Source organism: Anolis sagrei, chromosome 4, assembly GCF_037176765.1.
Source record: "Anolis sagrei isolate rAnoSag1 chromosome 4, rAnoSag1.mat, whole genome shotgun sequence".
NCBI classification, from domain to species: domain Eukaryota; kingdom Metazoa; phylum Chordata; class Lepidosauria; order Squamata; family Dactyloidae; genus Anolis; species Anolis sagrei.
Genome location: NC_090024.1, coordinates 177591111 through 177617747, shown reverse-complemented (window position 1 = coordinate 177617747; position 26637 = coordinate 177591111). Strand labels below are relative to the sequence as shown.

Genomic DNA, 26637 nt, shown 5'->3' with positions numbered 1-26637 from the left:
GGTTTAACCCACTGTGCCGTCGGGGGCTCCTCCTTGATACTGTTCACGAAAATAAAGATAAGTCACACTGGTTTTCTTTAAAGTAAAGGCATGTCTTAAGAGAGTGGGCTTTATTGGCTGAGCCTTGGTTCAGCCCTTTTTGAAAGTAACAGTCTTAGGTAACATGACAGTTATATAGTGAGCTTTTCTTTTGGCATGCATTGTGAAATTGCTGAAGACAATACATTTTTTTGGTCGTGTCAGGAGCAACTTGAGGTCTGGAGTTTATAGCAACACTTTTGCTTGGAGCAAGAGGAGCATGATGGAAGAAAACAAAGAGACACCAGGAAAAAGTATGAATACTGTGCCAGAACCTGTGGATAATTCTTGGCTGCCTCAGGATTCCCATCCGATATTCCATCTTGTACTTCTTTGGAGTCTTACCTATGTCATCATGAAAGTCATCCAAGTGTTTTGGTACAGACAGAATATGGTCAACGCCCTTCAGTGTTTTCCATTACCCCCCACACACTGGCTGTATGGTCATGTCCACAAGGTAAAGTGAATCTGGAAGATGTGTTTTGTGTGTTTTGGTTTACATCTTTTGGACATAAAATGGGATACATGTGATGGTAGTGGTGGTCCCTCTCCTGGTAGGATCTTGGATAAGTTGCCAAGCTTCTTAAATAGCAGTAAAACTTTGAGAAACTTGTCAGCTGGTATGGAACATCCTGTGAACCTTTCAAACTACAGGATCATAGCACTATAATTCCACTTTAACGGCCATAGTTCTATCACAAGAAAGGCTGGAATTTGCAGTTCAGTGAGGAATATTTGGCATTCTTTGACATGAAGTTCTACTGTTTTGTTTCTAATTTATAGAAAGGCAAATCTACCATGGGGTTTTCTAGACAAGCAGGGTTTTCTGTCACCCTTAGAGTTAGTGGGTTTGCTATTACCTTCGTCTAAAGCTGAGAGAAATGCCACACAGTGGGTTTTCATGGTTAAGTGGGGATTGCAACCCAGGTTTCCTGAGGCCGATTCCAACTTTTAAAACATCCTGTCTTTTTCTAGCGTACCACCAAATTACGAATCCTAGGTTTCCATAGAATGCGTAATTGACCAAGTGGCCTCATAGCACTATAACTGTGTAGTGTGAAAGGTCCCATGATTATTTTTATATATGTGTGTGTGGTCTATTTGCACTTATGCTCCAGTGAAGGGATTCAATGAACAGTAAAAGAAATCACAGGTAGAAGAGGAAGAAGGCAGCTAAAATTTTATTTTTTGAGAGAGAGGAGAGAAAGTAAGAAAAACAAGTGGTTTAAAATGTCAACACATATAGATGAAAAATGCTATAAACTCCAAAGACAGAAATGTATCTTTGCTCAACCCCTACTAAAATGAGCTTTATGCCTCATTAAAATTACTAGCAAACCTAATGCCCAGGATGTATTTAAACTGATTATTGACATTCAAACTAATAATGCAGTTGACACCAGAGGAAGAGTTCTTGACTACAGCAGCTTGGACAGAAAAATACCCACAATGTCATCAGCTACGGTATGGACAATTTGTAGTTGCCTTGGTCATCAACCATCCTGAATATGCGAAAGTGGTCTTTACTAGAAGTGGTAAGAAATTTATTATCTTACTCCCCTCTCTGATCAAATGATGACATTTTACACCTTTATCACACAGGAGTAGTTTGGGGGGGGGGGGAGGGGGGCTGTTTGTTTTCCTGATATTTTAAAATCCATTTGAATTTAGTTTCATGTCTGGAAAAGCAGAGATGAGCAACGTTCTGTTTGTGACATACATAACTTCATGTTGCCTATTGTAGATTAGTCTCCCTCTTGACTCTAGCCAACAAAATATGTTTTGACTGAGGTTTCCTGGGCATTTTAAAAATTAATTTTAAAACATAATGTTCATGGCAACAGTTAAGTCCCTCGGACAATCTGCATTGATTCTAGACACATTCATTTCTTTGTTTGTTCATCTCCCTTCCTGCCCCTGCCCGCACAAAAACAAGTGAAGCAGCTGAATAACCCCCCTCCCCCATTTTTTAAATGCTACTAAAACAGTTCCCTGATGAGGTATCACAGACTCCATCACAAGATCCTGTCATTTATGATGCTTCATCAGGGAACTGTTTTAGAAGTGTTAAGAAATTGGGTGGGAGGGGGGGGGGGGAGACAAAGAGGAATTGTCTTCTAAGCTCATGATTCATGTGGAAATGGGAGAAAGCATGGAGAAAACATGCAGAATGGGACCTGTCAGATTTGCCTGTGTTGAATGTCTTCAGTGACATGGAATAATGGGCATTCATATGGGCAGTTTCCTACCAAGCATTGACATTTCTCTCCCGAAATCCTTCTTTATGAGCCTGGCATGGTCATTTTTAAAAAAAATTAATTATTCGAAATACAGAAATTTGAAAATATCACCTGCCATTTTTCCTTTATAGTAATCTTGGCTTTCGAAATTATGCTACTGCTACCGTTTAAACTTTCTTTCTGACTTCTGCAGATGAGAGTAATGAGATTAGGGGGAAAGGAGAGGAGCCCAGAGAAAGGGGAGGGGCTCTGCCTTAAGAACGACACCTCCTGCCTCCATGATAGTTAGTGGATTGGGAAGGAAAGCAGAGTAGCCCATGGAAAGAAATGGTGTCTGCCTTAAGAACAATGCCTCCTGTCTCCTCCTGAGAGGAAGCATAGGAGCCGATGGAGAGAAATGGTATAGAATGATATCTCCTATTTCCTCTAAATGAATGGTTGAGCCGGGTGGATGAGATCCTGTGTGGTTGAGGTAAATAAATTATCCATCTTCTTTAAAGATGGAATGCCATGCAAAGAAGATGATTCCACACACAATAAGACAATTTTCTCTCCTGTCCTTAGCTACATCTGATGAAGTCCTAAGTCACATTGCTTTATACCAGTCCTGAACAATCTGGCAGTAAAAGGGGCCAAAACTAAAATAAGTTAAATATCTTTGGGGCATATTTATTTATTTATTTATTTATTTATTTATTTATTTATACCAAATGTCCTTTGACCAGTAGCTGGCCACTTGGAGTGCCTCTGGTGTTGCTATAAGAAGGCCCTCCATAGTGCATGTGGAAGGGTTCAGACTGCATTGTAATTTTTAGTGCCTCACCAAAATACAGCCCTGTGGATTTCAAAACATTGAGTTATGGTAGTTAAACTGGTGCCAAGCTGCATTAATTCTATGGTGTAGATGCATCCTATTACACCAAAATGGGAGAACCTGGGCATAGTAGGGATTCCTACATGAACAGACCCTGATAAATCACTTCTGGACTATAACTTCTAGAATCCTCCATGCAGCAAGATCAGTGAACACAGGAGTTTTACAAGTTCTGTGTAGATGAGAAGAAGTTAGACACCACCTCTCTGTTGAGCAGATGACAATTAAATTGCTGGCTAGTGGGGCCTATAATGGATTGGTTTGGGGATTTAAAAGAGGGAAGATGGAAAAGGAACTCATTCCGTTGGCCCAGAGTTTCCATTTGCAACAGTGGAATGCACTTTTGAGAGTGAGACCCCTGCCAAGGGCACTTCCTGTTCTCCAAGCACATGTTACATTCTTGCTTTCTTTTCTATCCTTTGCACTTTTGATGGGTTGCCTGAAATGCTTTGGTGGGCCGCAAGCATCCTATCAGCTGTACGTTGTGCAGGTCCATTCTATGCTATTCTGTTCATGGTCCTCTCCTTTAACACATTGGCTCACATACAAATTGCAAAAGAATGTGGTTATACCCTATGTCTGTCAACTGATGCAGATGTGTTTCTGGAGAATGCCACAGTTTGTGGCAACAGAATACGAGCCAGGCATGTAGCCGGGGGAGGGGGGGGGGTTGAGGGGCTTCAGCCCCCCCCCCCCCCCCAAATTCTCATGGTGGTTTGCGAAAAGGCTTTACTGGTGCATTATTTAAACTGTTATGTTTATTCATATCATGATCTGATCACCATACTCAATATATCCCATATGCATGGGGGTATTGGGATAATGATACAAAAAGTTTGCTAGGCTAGACCCTCTTTCACTCAGACTCAGCCCCCCCGACACCCCCCCTGAAAAAAAATCACCCCCCCCCCAAAAAAAAAAAACGAAATCCTGGCTACGGGCCTGAAACAAGCCTTTGTATTTGTGCTCACAAACGACTGTATCATGTAATGATCTTCTTTCTCATTTATACCATTATTTAGATCCTAAATCTTTTCTAATATATGGCTTCCTAATTCCATGGATTGGTATGTATAATTCTTTTCTAATTACATAAATCACTGTATTCTCTGTCATGTTTGTGACATCAGACATGGACATATGTTTTTGTGTTTCAGACTTATCTACAGAAATTTGATGGTATGTGTTTTCTAAAATTGAGTTTGTTGGAGGGTTTGCAAATCAAACATTTGTTTGACTAGGGCATTTCAGTTAAAGTTGCTTGGGAATCAGATGCTTAAATTTACCATACTAAATTTGATTTTTTAAAATTTGAAATACACGTTTGGGGATTCTCAGCCAGTAACCCAAAAAGTATAAACTTCAAGATCCCATAGAATGTAGCCAAGGCACTGAAAATCATGGTATTAAAATTATGTAGTGCTTTATTTCATGGAATACTGGGGTTTCTAATTTGATAATGCACTAGAAGTCTGAGTAGAGAGTTTTAAATATTGATTCCTAAACTGCAAATGTCAAGATGGATCCCCAGAGGAAATGGAACTATGACAAAGAAAGTTAACTGATACTGCTCTAACTTTCATGTGAAAGAGTCCAAGGACCCATATCATACTGAAAGTGGGAAATACCTTTCCTGTAGGCAATCCATGACTTTTGAAGACTGGATACATACCGGGTACAGAAGAACTAGATCACATTTGTAGTTTCTGTATCTATTCAAATAACACACTTTAGCTGGTCACTTGGCAGATGGATGAGTACTGCAATCCAATTCATCAAAGGAGAATCGATAGGACCTCTACTCCCACCCCCAAAACACAACCTGAGGGACACAGCTGACAAGATGCATATGAAAGTATGATCATATGTAAAAAGCTGTCTCTCTGCCACATGCCAAGAAAAACTCTATGGGTGAAGATGATTTGGAATCTCTCTCACACAAGCTACTGGCTGCATATGCTTTGCATACAAGTCCCTATAGGTTATAGATGAAATGGGCAGTATATCATGTAATCAAACCTGTTAAGTCCCTTCTATTGGGGTGGAGGATGTCTGTGAAGCCACATTGTTCCAGGATTTAAATTATCAGAAGACCTAGGGTGTTTCCACATAGCACGAAAATGCAGGTTTTAAAGGGAGGACTAAAAAACCTGGGACCTGAGAGCATGTCCCTACATTGACCTGTGGGTCCCGGGATTCCTTCCCCCGCCAACCTCACAGGTTTCCTCTGTATCAGAACAAGATGGGGGAAGGATTGGGGACATGCAGCAGAATGTTGGGTTTTTTAAATCACTCCATTATGCAGTGGACCGTACATGCACACATGTAAATATCTCAATATAAATATAAGCAGATTCACATGTGTGCATATGAGATTCAGTACTTAATGCCGGATTTTTTCCTTACCCCAATTGTTTATTAAAGCTCTGATTAATATTATACAGTTTAAAATAAAGAGTTTCAGAGAGATTTAATTGCACTCTGTTTGTGCTTCCTTTAAATCAGCTGTATGTCCATTTCACAGCCCAACCAGTTGATGAGCTGTTTCAGGCTTTTTAAAAAGCATACATGTGCTGGACCAGTTTCCATTGGGGCAGGGCGGGGGGGGGGGTGGTTACATAGTGGTGCAAATTTTTGCATTTTCCCAAACAGAATTGGAATAAAGGGGGACCATTTTATCCCATGTTTTTCATCTGTTGCAGTGAATCAGCACGCATTTACAGCTAACTTCATGTAGCCACCCCTCCTCTTTTTAACTCGGGAAATCCCATGTTTTATGTGCTGTGTAGATGTGCCCCTAATTGCTTGGTTCAATGTTTACTTAAGTTACATTTTAATATGATGGGTTATGATTTCAAATAGTTTTGGCAGTCTCCAGACTGGGGGTTTACTACCATACAGTTGCTATTGGGACCTTAGAAATGTTGGAGAAATAAAAACATGTTAGGTCCTACAACATGGTTTTATGGTAACATCTGGCAGAACTGTACCATAAAATCAACTGGATAGCCTATACAATTCCCAGAAAGGACATGTTTGTCAGATGTTAGTACATGAAACCTCCAGTGCTGATCCCATGGGTATGTGGATTGTACTACAAAAATCAATAACATATACTTTTGATTTGTGCTTTTGACATTCTCCTTTCCCCTGGTAGGAAAGGGTTTGTTGATTCTGGATGGACCTAAATGGAAACAACATCGGAAACTGCTGACCCCAGGCTTCCATTACGACATTCTCAAGCCTTACACCACCGTCATGGTTGAATCAGTCAAGCAGATGCTGGTAGGCATTCTCATTGCTGTGATTACAAGTTCTGTCCACTTCTTCATGGGAAACCACCACTACTTTAATGTAGTGGTTAGGTTTAGCAGAAACCCAAGTAAAGCTTCAATGATGACTTTTACTTCTTCCACTGAACCCAAGATCTCCTTTGTGAAATGATCCAGGCAGGTATTTCGTTTGGAATCAAAGAATTTATGCTACCATACCTGCCTTGAAAGAAGACAATTATTTTTTAAAGGCCAACATAAGCATTACTTTGTGCATCTAAATTAAATTATAAGATTCATGAATCTTTGATACTGACTTTTACTAGTTTTTGTGTGTTTCATCTTGTTAGGTAAAGCTTGGATATCACTCTTCATGGACTGACATAACTATACTATGTAGATTTGCAGGCCACTCGCTCCATCTTGTTTTCAGCTCGAGTGTGGGGACAACTTAGATTTTTTTTTTAAAAAAAAAGATGTATTCTAGAGATATGTGATAGCAGTAGAGTTCAGATGACCTCAGCCCATTAATTAAAATATGTGTATAGGGAAAATGGCCAGGTGGGCTAGTTCTCTCCCACTTACCTAACTGTTATCTTTACAAATATCTTTCCCACATGGGGAGATCATCCACAAGGGAAGAGTGGTGGGCAGTTGACAGAGTGGTTAATCCGAAATGGCATTCCTTGATATCCACAGCTCTTCCTACAGGTTTTAGTGTTCCAAAATAAGCAATTTATGTGTGTTAAGAGGGGATACAACAAAAAGTTTTAATGCACTGATGTCTTCAGAAGAAGCCATGTTGTCAGCTACTATAACTCTACTTCTGTGCTCAGTATTATGAGAATTATGGGTTTAGTATAGAAGCAAGAAAGACAATAGGAAAGAGCTTGTCTGTCTTAAGCAAGAGCTGCAAATGAAACACTAGCTGTGCTTTCCAGTGTCACTTCAACAGAGGAGTTTATCACATGCCACCCCTCATGCCTTTTCACCAGCAAGCATGGCAGAATGCCTGGTGAGCTGGCTAACTGCATTGCACCATGCAACACTTTGGTGTGGCAACAATCCTCCCATCACGTGTGGGAAGCATTGTCCAACCAGGGCGGAAGTATGCTGGCTCTATTGAATCCAGCACAACACGGGAGCCTTTCCATGTTGACAAGGAAGTGTCCTAGGATGCTTCCATGCTGGTTGAGGGCAGAGCCTCAGCTGGAAGTTGAGGGACATCCTGTGATGGGCTGCATGCCCATCCTTCTCTCAACTGCCTGTCAAGCATCCTAGGACACTTAAATAGGTAAGAGTGATGAGGTACAATTCTTTATAACTTTCAAGTGTTTGTACAGTACCTTACATTCTATAATATGAAGTTATCACACAGACACCCCCACTCCCCATGCTGTTTTGCCAGACTCTGTGGCAAAGCAGCAGGGATATGGGGCAGCTCAATCACCCCATGTGCCGCTCCCAAGCAGTGCCACTTTCTCCATTACACAGGGGAAGTGTCATCAAAGTGGTGCTGAAGTGTGCTGGCTCCATTGGAGGCAGTACAACACAGGAGCCTTCCTGTGTTAGGAGGGAAGCATCTAAGAATGATTCCATTCCGGTTGGAGGCTTCAACAGGAAGTCCAATGACATTGTGTGGTTTGCAGCACGTCCTCCCACCATTGGACTGGCTTTAGATTCCTAGAACACAATAAAAGGTAAGTGTGATGAGGCCCATAGAATAGGGCCAGCAATATTATGTGTATGGATCTTATTTTGGGTCCTTTGACTCCAACTGTACCTATATTTCCTGAAACCTCTGCACACATCAGAAGTGGAGACTTCAGGACAGCCCTGGAATATGACCCGGTGTACAATAATAAGTAAGTAATTTTGGAGAGTTCCTTCTTATGATTCCATTTCTTTTCTTAAATCATTAGGTTATTCTGGAGAAGCTGGTATCTACAGATAATACAGCATCAGTGGAGATATTTGAACATGTCAGTCTGATGTCTCTGGATACCATCATGAAATGTGCCTTCAGCAGTAAGAGTAACTGCCAGACAGAAAGGTCAGTATACAATGTTTTCTTTAAACAAAGGCTGGATCTACACTGTTCTATATCCCAGAATCTGATCCTAGATTATTTTCATTCAATTGAATTATATTGGTCTACACTGCCAGATAATCTGGCATAAACAGACAACCTGGAATCAGATCCTGGGATATAGGGCAGTGTAGATCCAGCCAAAGTGTGAACGATGACCACATTACACTCTCCAATTTCATAGATTAAAAACAACATCGGAGGGCAGTCAAGGTGGCAAAAGTTATTAATGATGTTAGGAGAAGCTGAAACTTTTCTCTGTACCTCCTGGGGCATAGAAGGCTCCTTCTACACTGCCATACTGTATAAATCCAGATTATCTGCTTTGATTGTTTGTCAACACTGCCATATAATCCAGTTTCAAGTAAATACTCTGGGTTTTATATAGCTGAGTAGGTAGGGAAGAAGATTGTCCTTTCTCCTTAATCACCCCTTCATGAGTACATGAATTCAGTTTGCAGCAATTGGGGTTATATGAGTCTACACTGCCCTATAATCCAATGATGTTAATTTGCATTCAGAAACTGGATTATCTGGCAGTGTCGATGGGGCCAAAGAGAGAGAAACTGGGATAAGAAGGAACTATGAGATTCCACCAACTTCTGCAACCTAGGGCAGTGTAGAAGGAACTTTTCATTGAATATTTTCTTAGCTCAACAATATTGTTGTTGTTATGTGCATTAAAATTAATGTTGACCTTTGGTAACCCTAACATGAATTTATCATGGGTTTTCTGGACAACACTTGTTCTGCTAGAGATTGAAAGAGTGTGACTTGCCCAGGATCACCCAATGTGTCTCAACTGCTGAGTAAAGATTCAGATTCACAGTACAAACAGTTCTGGGGGCTTGTTCTAAAATTAGTTTGTATGTAAAATACATTTAAAGTGTAACTCCAGCCATTTTTTAAAACTTTGGATAGCATAGGGAAAAGTTAATTAATAATAACAATGACCACATTACACTCCCCAATTTCATAGATTAAAAACGCCACCATCTCCCCAAGGGGATTCGGGGCGGCTTACATGAGGCCAACCGCAACAGTACAACAGAGCAAATATACTACATAAAATGCAAATGGCAATATATAATGAAAATAAAAAATAAATACAGAAAACAATACAAATGAACACACCAAACAATATAAGATCACAGTAATTGAATCACCAAAAAAATCACAGTGGGCATTGGGCAGGGCAAGTTGCAAAGATTAAAAGTTTAAAAACACTGGGTGAGCAGGCCATGTAATGTATCTAAACAGAGGATCAGAGGGACGAAAATTAGGTTTAATTGCACTAGAAGATGGGATAAAGTGCTTCCGAGGGCATTTTATGCAGGGTTTGGTAAAGGTCAGGGATTATTGTTCATTCATCGAAGGCACACTGGAATAGCCAATTTTTCAGACTCTTCCTAAAGACTGCCAGGGTGGGGGCTTGCCTAATTTCTCTGGGGAGCGAATTCCAGAGCCGAAGGGCCACCACAGAGAAGGCCGTCTCCCTCGTCCCCATAAGTCACATTTGCGATGGGGGCGGGAGCGAGAGAAGGGCTTCTCCAGAAGATCGAAGGGATCACCTCTGTGATGCTTGTTTTGCTGTCTGTGCCCCTGTTCAAAAGATTTCACCTCACTTTCTGTCCCTGTGAGAATTGGATTTTGAAAAAAATGGCTTGTTGTGGAAATAAGGCTTGGTGATAAAGCTTCAGTGCAGTGCATTTTCTGGGGAAACTAGTATCTAAAGGCAATACAACACTTCAGTGAAGTGCATGTTCCCATGATAACTCTGACAAGAATGAATTTCCGTTCCCAGGGGCAGATTTCCTCTCGGTTCCTGTTGTCTCACCCCCCATTTGTAACTAGGAGTCATTTGTAAGTAGAAGTTTGAAACTCAAGGACTAATTACATCCTAGTGCCCTTCCACACAGCCATATAACCCAGAATATCAAGGCAGAAATGGACTTTGAACTGGATTATCTGAGTCTACATTGCCATATATCCCAGTTCAATGCAGAAAATGTGGGATTTTATTCAGCTGTGTGGAAGGGGCCCTAGTCCAGCATTCAAACCACCACATAGGTTCTATTGTGGGCAAAACCATTGAAGTTAAAATCACTTGGAATAAGACCTACCTTATCTTACTTTCTACATACATTTGGAAGACTTGAAGATAATTTTGCCCCCTTCTCCGATCTTCTACCTCCAGTTCCATTTTTTTTCCAAAACTGGAAATATACTTCTTATTTTGTTGGTTATACAAACTTCCCAACATCTTACAGAAAGCTTTCAGAAGCAACAATTCAACTTTTTGTGAACAGAATATTTGTGAGGGCCTTGATGTAGCCATGCAGAGACATGCTGCTCATATTACAGGAGAGTTTTTTAATACTCAGTTCTTGTGGGTTTTTTCGGGCTATATGGCCATGTTCTAGAGGCATTTCTCCTGACGTTTCGCCTGCATCTATGGCAGGCATCCTCAGAGGGTGAGGTCTGGAGCTGGGAAAAAAGGGGGTTTATATATCTGTGGAAAGACCAGGGTGAGACAAAAGGCTACTGTAAGATGGGCTAGGTGTGAATCTTTTCAATTGACCACCTTGATTAGCATACAATGGGCTGACTGTGCCTGGAGCAAACTCTTAATGAAAGGTGATTAGATGTCCCTGCCTGTTTTTCTCTCTGTTGTTTTAATTTTAGAATTTTTTAAAACTGGTAGCCAAATTTTGTTCATTTTCATGGTTTCTTCCTTTCTGTTGAAATTGTCCACATGTTTGTGGATTTCAATGGCTTCTCTGTGTAGCCTGACATGGTGGTTGTGAGAGTGGTCCAGCATTTTTGTGTTCTCAAATAGAATGCTGTGTCCAGGTTGGTTCATCAGGTGCTCTGCTATGGCTGATTTCTCTGGTTGGAGTAGTCTGCAGTGCCTTTCATGTTCCTTGATGCGTGTCTGGGCGCTGCGTTTGGTGGTCCCTATGTAGACTTGTCCATAGCTGCATGGTACACGGTAGACTCCTGCAGAGGTGAGAGGATCCCTCTTGTCCTTTGCTGAACGTAGCATTTGTTGAATTTTCTTGGTGGGTTTGTAGATTGTTTGTATGTTGTGTTTCCTCATCAGCTTCCCTATGCGGTCAGTGGTTCCCTTGATGTATGGCAGGGACACTTTTCCTCTGGGTGGATCTACATCTTTATTCTTGTGGCTTGTTCTTGGTCTTGCAGCTCTTCTGATGTCTGAGGTGGAGTATCCATTGGCCTGTAGAGCCCAGTTGAGGTGGTTCAGTTCATCTTGGAGGAGGTGGGGTTCACAGATTCTTTTTGCAGAAAGTTTTTTAATACTTTCTGCAAACGATTTGATTTTTACAACACAGGCTGTTTGCAAGAGGGTTAGGCAAAAGACAAAAATATGGTCTTTTCTACCTTATGTGCTCCTCCTCATTAATAACTTTTGCTATCTTGACCACACTCTTATGTAGCTTGGCCGTGTGGAATGTTGGAGGGCATGTTTCATTGTGAGGAGATGTCAGAATGGATTCAATTTTTTTTTCATATTGCTAATTGTCTGCTGGAGTAAGTTAAATGGGCCAATTACAGTTTATTGGCAAGTCAAAAGAATTAAAGATAAAAATGTTGAATGTGCTTGTTTTCTTGCTTACAATGTGACACAGTTCAGTTCTACTATAATTCTGGAATACTTTAAGGTCCTCATCAGACTGTTTTTTCCCCCTATACTGGTGTGCCGGCAAGACAGAGCTGAAATGGAGCTCATTCTACGACACAGGGTTACTTCCTGTGGGGCTCTATCCTGGCTGTGTGCTCAGAGGAAGCCCTGAGGATACAGGTGACTACCTGCATCATCACTAAAGGAAGCCAGAAACTGCCAAGAAACATAATGGGATGGTAGCCCATGACTAACCCTGGTAAGGGAACGAAGCTGGGAGCTGCCCCACAGTTCCCCCCACTGCACCAAGATTGCCCCTTATGTCATCCAGCTTCTGGACCTCCATCTGATGAGACCCTTAGTGTGATCTTAACCATATGCGTATTCAATAGGACTTAATTGTGGTTTGTCTTCCTCGATATGATTATGCCTGCTTCCTGTGTCTTATTGTCTTGAACATTCTTGTTGTCTGCAGGGATAATGCCTACATTAAGGCTGTTTATGAGCTCACCTGCCTGTTTGATAAGAGGGTGAAGTCTCCGTGGATCCACAATGACATCATGTACTGGTTTAGCTCCCAGGGACGTCGGTTTCACAATGCTTGCAGACTAGCCCACCATCACACAGGTATGTTTTATAAGGATGGTCCTTTCCCCTGCACCATTGTGGGTTAAATGTTTCTGGAGCTTACATGAAAATTGCTGAATTAATGTCAGATGGGTCAAAAGAGCCAAAGAAAAGACAAAGTTAACATTTTTTTGGTTTAATCCACTGTGTTTTTGATGATGATGATGATGATGATGATGAAGATGATGATTTTATTTTTATACCCCACTTCCAGGGACTCGGGGCAGCTTACATGGGGCCAAGCCCAACAGAACAGTTAAAATATAACACATTAAAATGCATATCAACAAAATGGTATCATAAGCAATATAATGAAATAAACAACATTAAACCATATATAAAACAAACATGAAAGCCAAACAACCAAAAGCAAAGTTCAATGTCTCGTCATGGGTGGGCGGACTGGTGCCACAACATTAGAGAATAGAGCTAATGTGTAAAGTGCAAATACCATATAGCAGTGATGAGGATAAGAGCAATTTACCATTAAGGATATGGATAAACATTGTAAAGTGCTTGAGGAGAAGATTTTTGGGTCTTAACTGGGGCAGTCGTCCAGGGAATTGCCTAGTCAAAAGCACAGCTGAACATCCAGGTCTTTAAGTCCTTTAAGTAACAATTAGAGTTAATCCGCCACATTTTCTGGGATTAGGAGTATAGCGAATCCATAAAAGTAGAAAGCCTAGAAGTAAAAGAGAGAGAGAACACCTTTCTAGGAATCTCCAGGTCCTCCAGTGTGCCTCTATCATCAACTTCCACTTTTTAACATATTGTCAAAGGCTTTCATGGCTGGAATCACTGGGTTGTTGTAGGTTTTTCAGGCTATATGGCCATGTTTTAGAAGCATTCTCTTCTGATGTTTCACCTGCATTTATGGCAAGCATCCTCAGTGGTTGTGAAGTCTGACCTCACAACCTCTGTGGATGCTTGCCATAGATGCAGGCGAAACATCAGAAGAGAAGAACATGGCCATATAGCCTGAAAAACTTTCACTGTTTGTTCTACTGGAATATGTGCTGGAGAATCTAGAGATCCTAGAGATCCTAGAGAGACAATATTAATAAAATTTACCAAAATCAAATCAGAAAATGTTGAACCCTCAAAGGTGGAGGTCCAATTGTATAATTTTTCTCTTTCCTTCTCTTTTCTTTGCACTCGATCTGTATTCTTCCTTCCTTTCTGCAGAGGTTATTTTTGCCTTCTCCTAAGAAGTCTATCAATTCTTTGTCTAGGAAAGGGCAACTCTGAGGTCCCAGCCTTATAATGGATGGTAGCTAACATCTACACATGAGAACCAGCTTTTAGAGGCTCTTCTAAAAACATTGAGATCAACATATTTTGTCTTTATCCTTTCCAGTTCTCAAATGGATTTCTTGTAACAATCCTGAGTCAATTCCCCAGTTTCTGCCATAGGCTTATATTGCACTGGCTCAGTTGTGTTTTGCTTGATGTTGTATATTTGTTTCACATTCTTCCTGATTAGACTATTTGCTGTTAGCACTTCAGTGACTTTTCAACTGTATTTTCCTTTTGATTCACATTTAGTCAGAGTGTCCTCTTCCCAATCCCTTCCTGGTTAATTTCAACCAACGTAACAAGCTTTCTTCCCTCCCAGAAGATAGACTTTGACTATACACTTCCTTGAATTGCTGAAAATTTCAATCTATTATTTCAGCTGAGCAAAATACATGGTTATCATAGAAATGTTGCTTAACTGTTTTACTAATATTTTACTATTTATATCTAATACAGACAATGTGATAAGGGAAAGAAAGGAGTCCCTTAAGAATGAACAAGAACTTGAGAAAATATCGAAGAAGAGACGTTTAGATCTCCTAGACATTCTCATTTGTGCAAAGGTAAAAAATTTACAGCAATGTTTCCTAGCCAATAAAATTATTTTTTCACCTAGCATTGTAAACTGAGCTGAAATAGTTTCTTCAAGCATTGACTCTTTTCCATGTCCATTATGCAACTTTCATGAAACAGTCCTGAGATGCCCCGAGCAAGAGACTGTGCATGTAGGAGTGATCAGTATTGTGTGCATGCATGATGTATCCGGTCCCCCCAAGATTGCAGGGTGCATACAGGAAAGCAGTATTCCATCCTTCATCTGATAACATCATGTTAGGTAAAATGCCATGTAAGACATTAAAAGTAAATACCAGTTTCTTGAATGATGCCAGAACATTCATTAGCAATGAGTACAGCTCTAAAAGTAGTGAAACCTATCCATGTTTCCAAATATTTTATTAAAAGGTGATCAACATTTTGCATCAACTTCCAAAGAATTACAAAAATTTTGTAATGTTAGAACTAATGGTAGCTGATAACTTACTGATGTTTCTAACTTCTACAGTACATTCACTGTGTCAATTATCAAGGAATCAGCTGTCTCTTATATAAATCCTATTGCTTCAGTGAGTCTGTTCTAGTTAGACTAACAACAGGATTGTTCTGAGACAGATAATACATCTCAAAACAGCTGCCATTAATTTTGTAAAAAGCAGAGTGTACCTTTAAGGAGCAGACCTTTGGCTGCACACTTGCTCAGCTTCAGGCATCCCTTTTCCTATCAGGAAGAACTGCTGTTTCCCGTGACTGAGATTTACAAGTTATTGTTGTTACAAAATACCCTCAAGTGGCCCTTTGAACAAAAAAACATGAGGTCAATTATGTTCATCTTGGTAGGTTGCAAGGCATGAAAGTCTGCTTTAAAGAAGTTACTAATGATTTTTCCTTATGTTGGACTTAAATCAAGCTCAGTGCATCAGATCTTATCAGTAACACAAATCCTCTGTTCCCTGTGTGGTTAGGATGAAAATGGGAACTCATTGTCAGATGAAGACTTGCGTGCTGAGGTGGACACATTCATGTTTGAAGGTCATGATACCACGGCTAGTGGCATCTCTTGGCTCTTCTATTGTATGGCCCAGAATCCTGAACATCAGCAGAGATGCAGAGAGGAGATAATGGAACTTCTTGGCAAAGAGGGGCATGTGCAATGGTCAGACCTCATTTTGCTCTTTATCCGTTTTCTGAGTCATTTTCTCAAAGTGTTGATTTTTCTAAAAGATATATATATGATCACAGGCCTTAAATCTCAAAGATAGTCTCTTTAATATGGGAAATAGAAAGGAGAGAATTTCAGCTAAGAATTAGTATATGCCTTCTACCTTCTGCTCTTCTTTCTATACTTTCAGTTATTGTCTGACCTATATTGAAAACACTATATCATTTTTAAAAATCGAATGTCGAATCAGAGTTATTTATTCTAAGAAGAAACGAAATAGCTGATATTATCGGTGGAACAAGATTTCTTGAACATTTTGCCTTTCACTGCTAGCAGGTTGATTTGCAGAAATCAGCATGGGTTGTGAGACTTCCTCTTAAGAGCTGAGTTTAACAATTATACAATCTTCATTTCAAATGTTGGAAATCACTGAGAAATTACCATCTCAATAGGAGTTTGTATAAAGAAACATGTCCCACCATCTACTTGCAATTTTCAAAGGTACTTCTAAATTGCTATGGTTAACTATATTGTATCAACAGCTGCTTTCTTTATATAAACAAAACATTAATAGCATGTATTATCAAAGGCTTTTATCACTGGGTTGCTGTGAGTTTTCCGGGTTGTATGGCCACATTCCAGAAGCCAACCTCAGGAGAGAATGCTTCTGGAACATGGCCATACAGCCTGGAAAACTCACAGCAACCCATTAATAGCAGATGTTAGTGAGGGTGAAGAAATCTAAATGGAAGATATATGCTCATTCATACAGTACTTTTGTTTCTTAACTTATGAGCACTGAAAATAACTCAGTTTCCAACATTTCATTAAAATTGGTTTGAAATTAAAATTGACTGCTCAAACAATGGGAAATGTGATTTTCTATATATAGAAAAAAATTCCCTCACTTGTGCAGAACAGATCTCAAATATTTCCTTCCATTATGGTGTCTAACATGCAGACATATCAGCAACACGCTTTATTCATTCCGCGGTTATATCTGAGAGAGAGAGAGAGAGAAAGAGAGAGAGAGAGATTCATTTGAACTTCAGCAAGTAGATGACATTTGGCTTTTGGGGTTTTTAAAAAAAATATTTTCTTCCTGCCTTTCAGGGATGACCTAGGAAAGATGACATACACCACCATGTGCATTAAAGAGAGCCTTCGACTTTACCCACCAGTCCCTCAAGTAGCACGAGACCTGAATTTGCCAGTGACATTTCCAGATGGAAGAACACTGCCAAAAGGTCTGTCTTCCACACATCTTTTGCAGATTTGGATTTATTTATGTATTTCCTTTTCTCGTTAATATTTTGAGGGACTATCTCGAATAATTATATGAAAAAGATTTGGTAATAATTTACAGGGGCTCTTCAAAATGTTTCTGCACTTTTCTTAACAGTTATTTATTAAGAATTTCATGAAGCACATCACTTTTCTACATAGTCAACTTTCTTTGTGATGTACTTCAACTTTTCAATGTCATCAGCAAAAAATGTTTTTGTTTGAATAAAGCCATTGTTTCACTGCTGCTTTCTCTGTTTGCTGCTTGCTCTGTTTGCTGCTTGAACTTATGATCCTCTGTCAGTTGCTTCAGCACCCATTTGGCACATGCTTTATTGAACAAAGGCTGGCATGAATCAGGTCATAGGCAGATCCAACAGTCACATTCAGCTTCTCTTCGACCATGATTCTTCTGTTTTCAGTTCCAGGATTCTATCTTCATTCCTCGTGGGCATGGTTTTTGTTGGATGTCTGGAACACTCTGGATTTGTCAGCCTAGTAGGCTATTTTTCAACATTTTAATCCACTCATTGATGCTTCTATGACAGATAACTTTCTCCCCATACTGAGCACACATGCAGAGATTCATTTGTGTTTCCAGCACATTTTCTGTCCACAAAACACATATGATGGAATGCTGCTCCTCTTTGATTGAATTTACAAGTTTCACAGCCATTTTCACCACACTGTGCTACTTTTTACTAAACTGCAAAGTCAGACAATTTTCCAGACGGACTAGTCATATGATACTTTCAGACACAACCAATTAGTACTACTCTTTCCTTCACCATTTGTAACAAAAATATAAAAATGTGGATTTTTTTTTTGAAAACTCCATGTACATATGTGGTGAGTTGCCAGATCTGATATATCTTTAATGTGCAGAAGACAGAATTTTAGCAGATATTGCTTATCCTGTTATGTGGTAAGTAACATCATTTGGAATTCCCTCCTTTGCGCAGCCATTAAAAGAATAGGAGCCACCCTGAGTTTTCATTAAAAATGACATACTCTGAATTTACTATATGCTTGTGCCTTAGAAATTGGGGCCATGCAGGCTGCATTGTTATGGAGATCCTAGGCACCAGAAAGATTTATGTTGCCCAGCCATTTTTTAAAGTCTCACAAACGCTGTTGCCTGAAAATAATCTGGTGTGCTAGAGACTTGTCAGCACCGGATGTCCTGGCCTAAGAAGGCAAAACATTGCTCAGCGACTAATCCCTAAATGAATAGTCATATTGAAGGTGCTAATTTTTCTTCTTTTATACTCCAGTTCAGTTTGGATTATCCAAATTCATTTCTGTCTCTTGATACCTCCCATTCTTTTGCAATTGCTACAAATAATGTTGATAGGAATGCTGGACATTCATGTGTGGGTATAATGTATTTAAACTAATGCATATTGTAAAGTAAACAGTGACACGCCGTATTCAATTCTTAGCACACACGAACCAGGACGAGTCTAGTTGTGTGATCTTTTTGCTTCATTACATACAAGGAAATAATTGGAGGTTATAAGAATCACTTTGTTGTTGGACTGCAATAATTCTCTGCATAAGAACAGTGTACAATCATGGTGGGTAGATGGGGTTTAGAAAGCTTGGGGTAACCTGAACCTTTTTTCTTTTATGGTAATATATCCTGCCTCTGCTGTGTATGACATAGATGGATATTTCAATCTCTTCCCCACCTCCTTCTCATTTCTATTCCTGAACCTATCCACTCCAACTGCTTAGAATGTAGAATAGGCTAAGTATAGGTATCTTTCCTATCAGTAACAGAATTTTGTTAGTAAAGATTAATTCTTTGACTACTGATGTCCTTTCCTTCTTAAATGCCCATCTCACAGTCACTCACCTCATTTCTCTCTGCTAACAATTGTTACTCTCACCTTGATGCTGAAAATACCTCTCTCAACCCACCTTATTCCTATCTCAGATGTGTCATATGATTTGATTTTCATAGGCAGAAGGTAAAGAGTTTTGGAAAGGGGTAGTTTTTGTTGATTCCCTAACTCCCATCCCCTTTCACTCTAATTGCAATCTGTCTATCATCACAGCTGAACTTTGGCACCATTCTATTTTAACAGATATCCATGCAATTTGCAGCATTTCATAAATCCAAATAAGGAAAGATAAAAATGGAAATTTCAATTATTTGATTAATATGTCCTGGCTAAATGAGTGCATCCATTGTCCCAATTTAATAGGCTCGATGTAAAGTGGCCTGAAAAAAATCCAAGGTGGTTATGTCATAACTGTGGGGCAAACATCTCTTGGTATCCTAGAGATAAACATTCAGTCATAAAGTAAATTTTATTATCTTCATGACAGTTTCTGATGCTTTTCTAATGTTGTAGATCACTCTGCAGCTATGTGAACTACACTGAATTTCTTTGCACGAAACAAGGTATAATGAATGAATAGTGCCTTGATAGGTCATGCAACCCTGCGGCATGTATTTATTAATATTTGGTTCTGCTCATTAAACAATGCTTCTTTCTTTGCTTCGCAGGGCTTTTAACATTATTGAGTATTTATAACCTTCACCGAAATCCTGAGGTCTGGGACAACCCTGAGGTGATTATAAACTAAAACATAAAAAGCTAAGAACGTAAAGTCTTTATTGTGTGACTGGGGAAATTGGATGCTTTGAGTTCTAGAGTATAGACTATGAGTCAACTCCGTTACTTATATTTTTGAGATTGCAAGATATTAGACATAGTCTAGTAACTGTCTTTGCCACCTCTGGTGTACATCTAAGGAAAATCTGGCTACATTTCATTGAGTTGTTGACCACTAGGGACCTCATAATACTTACCTTAAACACCATCCCTAGGACACTTCTGTCCCATCTTCAGAACAGAGCCCCACAATGTTGTGCAACTTCCAACAGAGGCCCCACACCCAACTAGCACGAAAGTGTCGCTGGACCCTTTTCCCTAACATGGGAGGCTTCTTGTGTTGTGCAGGCTCAATTTGAGCCAGCACAGGACCTCTCCGAGAGAGCAACACTTTCCACATGTGATGGGGAAAACATCGGCAAGAAGGAGCTGCGAGGGGGGGGGGGGGGGGCAGATTCACCCAGAAGCACCTCTGTTTTCTCGTGGAAGCCAGGTGAAGAAAGATGCTTCATCTGGCCTTTCTGATGAGGCTGTAAGTTCCTTTCAATTTTCATGATCTCTTTTCTGTCCTTAGATTATGAATTATGTACATTGCACTTCCATCGATTGGATATGGTTCTGGGTAGCATATCTTACTCATATTCACTTCTGGAATCACAAAATCAGAGTTGGAAGACTTCAAGGGTTAAACTTGCCAACATTTTACAGATCAATACTGGGATGCAGTGTGGCCAAGCAACATCAGATTGCGACCAAAAGGTTATGGCCAGGCAACAAGAACATAGAAAGCTGCTGTTTTACTCAAAGGAATCTTGGAGTTTGTGTACTGAATTTAAGAAAGTCTGGGGGGGGGGGGTGGAGAACCTAACTTCCCCTTTCCTCCTGCTGTGTTGATTGAGTGTGTGCTAGAATGTGAAGATATTATTGAAATTCAGTGTTTTTAAAAAATGAAATATGTATCTTTGCCACCAAATCACTTTTGGATAGGGCTGACAGATAGCAACCAGAAAGGCTATCTGAGTGCTGCTCCCCTATGTATCTAACTGCTGATATGAATCAGGCTTTTCGTCTTATGCATAAACTAAAAACAAATGTAGGAGTAAGTTGGATGCTGCCCTGGGATTTACATATTCGGCTATCTGACATAAAGTCCAATTTCAAAACTATTTTAAGTACAAAAATCAAACTATTTTATTTATTATAGCAGTTGTGAATACAGTATTCCCTTCTACCAAAATAAATGTTTTTGGTATATTTTCCTTTTATTTCCAAACCTAGTAATGTAAACACAAAACTCAGGGGAAAGGAGTAGATGAAAGAAGGAAGAACTTTGTGGGTTCACAATCTATACATCTAAAAGTCAACATATGTATGTTTGTTCTACAATGGGCTTTCAACTTTAAAACTACTCTTTGAGGGGTTATGGTGCAAAGAATGAAAAATATGCATGTAGTGTTCCCTGGGTATGCGTTTTCTAATGGAAATATTCATAAAATCAAAAAGCTAACACTATTTGTAATTAATAGCATTACAAAATGCAACAGTGAGTATATATGCTGCTCCTTAGTAAAAATCAGGGATAGACATACCATATTTCATCACACAATAGTCACACTTCCCCCTTTTTATCCAAAAAGGGGGTGCAACTATTATGTGAGGAAAGAACATCTGCCTTTAATTCTGCATTTTCTGTCATTATTTAAAATAAAATGCGAAGGAGGAGAAATGATCCAGTCTCAAACAAACAGCTCTGTTTCTGTTCTGTTTGGGTTTTTTAAACTGCAGAGCCATTTGGGGCTGATTCTCCTTCTCTTTCTTTCTTTTTTCTCCAAAGGCAAAACAGTTTAAAAACTATAACACTCTTCTCTCCTTCCTCTTTCCTTCGAGGCAAGGAGTTTAAAAAACCTGAAATGTAGGTCTCTAGAACTCAGATCTTCTCTCCTTAATCCTTTCTCCAAAGAACCCAATTCCAGGTTTTGTAAACTGTCTTGCCTCTGAAGCAGTAGTGAGGAAAGAAGCCTGGAGTTCCAAAGACCTTCATTTTATAGTTGTTAAACTGCTTTGCTTTCAGAGAAAGAAGGAAGTAAAAGAGAATCATCCCCAAATGGGGACTCATATATTATGTGAGAAAAACAAAAATACAATTTTGGTACCCCAAAAGGGGGGAGGGGTGCAAGTATTATGTAGTGGTGACAATTGTGCAATAAATTATGGTGTGTTCTGTAGGGGGGGAAATCTTCTGAAGTGTTTTATTACTAAAAATGTTGGGAAACCACTGCTTTAGAAAATTGGCATGCAGAAAGGAGAGTTGCAGCCCCCTTGATTCTTGGCCAGGACTATAGTTCAGATCCCGGTATGTCTTGCCTATGTGGCTTAATGTGTATACATGCACACTCACGTGAGTGCAAAAAAATATGTTGGTTAAATTATCGCTGCCTCCATCGCCCACTGACTGACTTGTGTTTGCTATTTATATGCTAAACACCATGCAGTTTATTGCATTCATCCAACTAATTGTATTTGTGCAATTAATTTCATTCAATTGAATAGCGTCAAATCTGCATTAGCCTTAACATTTCTGAATATGAAAAATATTTCTTCAGGATATACTTCAGCACAGATCCTTGGTCTAAACCTGTTTCCTGGGGAGGTGGGGGGGGGGGCATTGTTAACAGTGCAGTCCCATGCATACTTACTTATAATTAAGATCTATTGACTTAAGTGGAGCATATAACAAATTAAGTGTGTATGGAATTACAATCAAAACAAACAATTTTTAGTGCAGTTCTTTTTGTCCAAAAATGTGACTAAGTCTCGCACTAACTCTGATATTTATTTTATTCAACAGGTCTTTGATCCACTAAGATTTTCCTTTGAAAATTCAAGTCGTCGCCACCCCTTTGCCTTTCTTCCTTTTGCTGCTGGGCCAAGGTAAAGAGTTTCAATTCTGCATTGTTATGTAAGTTTCCTCTCCAAAACATATGTATTTTCCATGCGATTTAACTGAATTGAAAACTTATAGAATAATAACAACAACTTTATTCTTACATCCTGCCACCATCTAACCAAAAGGACTCAGGGCAGCTTGCAGACCACACAAAGTGCCTAAAAATGAACATAAAAGTGAACACAATATAAAATACAATAAAATAAAACGCATGCACATATAAAAACATCAATTCAGACTCAATCAAACTGTGATCCTATAGATCTATAGATAGATTTCAATCAGTATTAAAAAATTAAACCTTCTTACTACTTCGTAAACATTTTGAACACATATATTCTTTGAGTGCATTATTTGTTTATAGCTTTTCAGAGTAGTTTTCACACTTAATACAGTGAAAATGCTGAAATAATACTATAGACAGATACAAAATATAAGCTATCACTGATGGGAATTGTTAAAAGAAGATAAAACAACACAATGTTATTATTGTTATTGTGTTCCTTTAAGTCCATTCCAACTTATGGTGACTGTATCTTAGGGTTTTCTTGACAAGATGTTTTCAGACATGGTTTGCCATTGTCCTTCTTTTCCTGAGGTTTCCCCACTTGTGCAATTACTATAACAAAATAATGAAATTTCGTTACTCTCTTTACAGTAATGAAATTTTTGCGAAATACATTTTAAAAAATAATTTAGAAACGAAGAGCTAGCACCCTGTTTTGTAATGACTTTGGAAACTTTTTTTAATTGATCACACATCCCTACTGAACAGGAATGCAAACCCTGGTTTCTTAGGAGTCCTATTCCTGTAGTCCTGACTCACTGTACCATAGCACTTCCTAAAAAATACAGAAACTCAAAAACTCAAAAGGATTGAGGACTAATAACATTTTCAGTTTGTAGCAACAAAAAAAAAAGCCCAAAAACTGGACAATAGAAAAGGTGTTTATGTGACAACTTCTGGAATTTTGCTGAAAATGCAATGTTTCTTTTGTATTTGTAATTATACTCAGGAGCTGTATTGGACAACAGTTTGCCATGAATGAGATGAAAGTTGCTCTTGCCTTGACACTTCTGCGCTTTGAACTTTTGCCTGATCGTTCCAAGCCCCCCATTCCCATCCCACAGATCGTCACCCGCTCCAAGAATGGGATACATCTGAAGCTGAAACCTATCTACTGATCTTTAATATACTGCAATGTTAGCAGTGGTGCTTTGGGACTCTCAAATAAATATTGGCAGCACATTAATTTTTATATACTGTCCTATGTACTACGTCTTGTAAGAAACACATAAATTCATTAAAATACACCAAATGTAAACCACCACCACCCAATCCCAATATACTATTGGGATATCTGATGGCAGGATTTCCAATTATTGATCTAGGGATGATTGTAGGGGGGGAAACCGTGGGGAAACATACATCTCACATTCCAAAAGGAGACTATACAAGACTGACGTACCTTTTGTGAGTACAGTAGGTCTGCTAATTACATGAGTTCCTTGAATGTGGTTTTAGTTACATGGGAAGGATTTTGAATACCATACAATTGCATTGAAGGGACCTAGGGATACCTTGAGAAGTAGACTTCCAGCACAATTCTATGGTCAACTTCCACCGGACATTTCTAGAAAGAACATTTATCCAGCCACCTGTAGGTTCTCCATCACAATGCTACAGTATGCTTCACCTGGAAGACCAAGACATTGCTCATTTAAGGAAAGAACAATTAGGTTACAGGAAATAAGTGTTACATGAAGGGTCCTGGAACTTGATCCCTTATGTAACACACAGGCCTGCTGTAGTTACCATTCTTTTGATCTGTGGGTTAAGAATAAGAGATGATGTACTGGATTAGCCCAGAAAGCATTATTTTTATACAGTACCTTATCTAATGCCTGCAGACACCTGACATTTCATGGACGGGAACCAGGAGGTGTGCTTCCAAGCAATATTAAAGTGTGATTTTAATAGCAAACAATTTAAATGAGGGAGAATGGACAAATTAAAAGAGGCTGTGGCAGTTTGCTTTTATCTGAGCCTACTGGGAATACTATCCGCTCCTGATAGTATTACTAACCACACTTGCACAATCATTGAGAAGTGCTACCACAACTATTTTTTCTGCTGCCATACTGCCCCAACAGGACTCTAGCCTATTTGTGAGAAATAATAGTAGTGGATATCTCGATATTCTTAGCACATATATACATGCAGATTGTACATGCTCTTCTAAATCAAAAATGTCTTCATCCATGAAGTGATGATTTGATTATTATGAGTTGTAGTGATAATTTAGGTGATACTAATTTCAAATTAAGTTAAGAAAGAAATCCCTTCTTATAAGTAGTTTCCCTGCATAGCAGGGGGTTGGACTAGATGGCCCATGTGGTCTCTTTCACCTCTATGATTCTATGATTCTAAGATTATAGTCTGTGAATAGCACTTTGAATTGGAATAATGATTCCTTAGATCACTACATAAAGTGTGATTTAAATGTGATTTTACATTGTTTTCCAATTCAACAGTTTTTTAAATAAGTTTGATTATATAGCATTATCATTTTGTATGTTTATGTATACCATTTTATTCTTGTTCTATTCATACCACTTCAACCTTTCTTAAGCACCACTCCTAAGCGAAAAGATGGGATATAAGTCATATAAATCAGTCAGTAGTGTGGTTTTATTAAAGAGTTAGGCAGGGGGGAGGACTAATACATTTTGAAAATACAACAAAATTGTGTGATTCCAACATAGTAGTGCAAAGACTAACAGCCGGTTCAAACAGGATTTATTGCTTTTCAAGTTCTAAGGTCAGTCAAAGTAATAGAACTTTCGGTCAGATATTCATATGATTAGCATGTTGTTTTATCACATCTCAGGTTATTGCCAGGCGTCTGTGTTATCATCAACTGTTTCATTTATGACCAATATTAAGAACATACATAATTACTGCCAATATTTCTGCATACAGTTTTGCTCTTGTTCCCCCTTGAATAAATTACATTGAATGAATAGATGTGGATCTGATATTATGCTTCATCTAGCCCACACAGTTTTGTAACACTGAAGGCAGAATAGATATGAAGGTTCATTGAGTATGAATCATTCCACTGGAGAAAGACTGTGTAAACAAACCACTATGGAGCAAAGACCAAGACAGACATATTTTGACACTTCATCAGATCTCATGGAAATTTGACCCTCTTTGTTCATAAATATGCACATACACACATAGTTGGCCTCCATAATCTATTTTTTATTTTATTGTTGGGAGGGGAGGTTCAAATTATGGATGATTGAATCCCATGAATGCAAAATCTGTGAACATAGTGGCCAAGTATCAGCGGTATATGTAGACAAAATAGCATATGCTATGCTAACATCATGGAGGTTATGATCGTCTGGGGAGGCCTTGCTCTCGGTCCCATCTGCTTCGCAAGTGCAGTTGGGAGGGATAAGAGACAGGGCTTTCTCAGTGGTGGCTCCCAAACTCTGGAACTCTCTCTCCAGTGAGATTAGATCAGTGCCCTGCCTCCTGGTCTTTAGACCATAAGATATGGTTATGGAACCAAGCTTTTGACTAGTACTAGTAAAGTAATGCAGTACAAGAAGCAAATATGGAATATATGCAATCAACATTTGGAATGGCCCGGTCTAGGAGATGGGATCATGTGATTTTAATGTTTTTATTAGGTGTTTTTAATTTTTATACTTCATGTTTAAATGTCCTATTATCGTATGGTGAATTTGTCCTATTGTATTTTATGCTTAGTCATATGCTGTATGATTTATGACTTGGCTTATGTATGTCAGGCATTGCATTTTGCCATTATTTTTTGTAAACCACTTTGAGTGCTCCCAGGGGTGAGAAAAGTGGCATATAAATATTGTAAATAAATAAAAAAATGCCTATATAGTTTGTGTATTGGCAGAA

General features: G+C 39.1%; 1 protein-coding gene across 1 annotated transcript; it reads left to right on the top strand.

Moving 5' to 3' along the window:
- Window positions 1–59: 59 nt before the first annotated feature.
- LOC132773891 (cytochrome P450 4B1-like) lies at window positions 60–26533 on the top strand. Its single transcript, XM_067467896.1, has 12 exons — window positions 60–535; window positions 1472–1613; window positions 4215–4259; window positions 6350–6477; window positions 8387–8517; window positions 12672–12823; window positions 14576–14682; window positions 15640–15830; window positions 16950–17083; window positions 19636–19700; window positions 22593–22675; window positions 23708–26533. Exons 1-12 carry the CDS (start codon window positions 299–301, stop codon window positions 23874–23876), a joined length of 1584 nt encoding a protein of 527 aa, XP_067323997.1. The 5' UTR covers window positions 60–298; the 3' UTR covers window positions 23877–26533.
- Window positions 26534–26637: the final 104 nt, after the last annotated feature.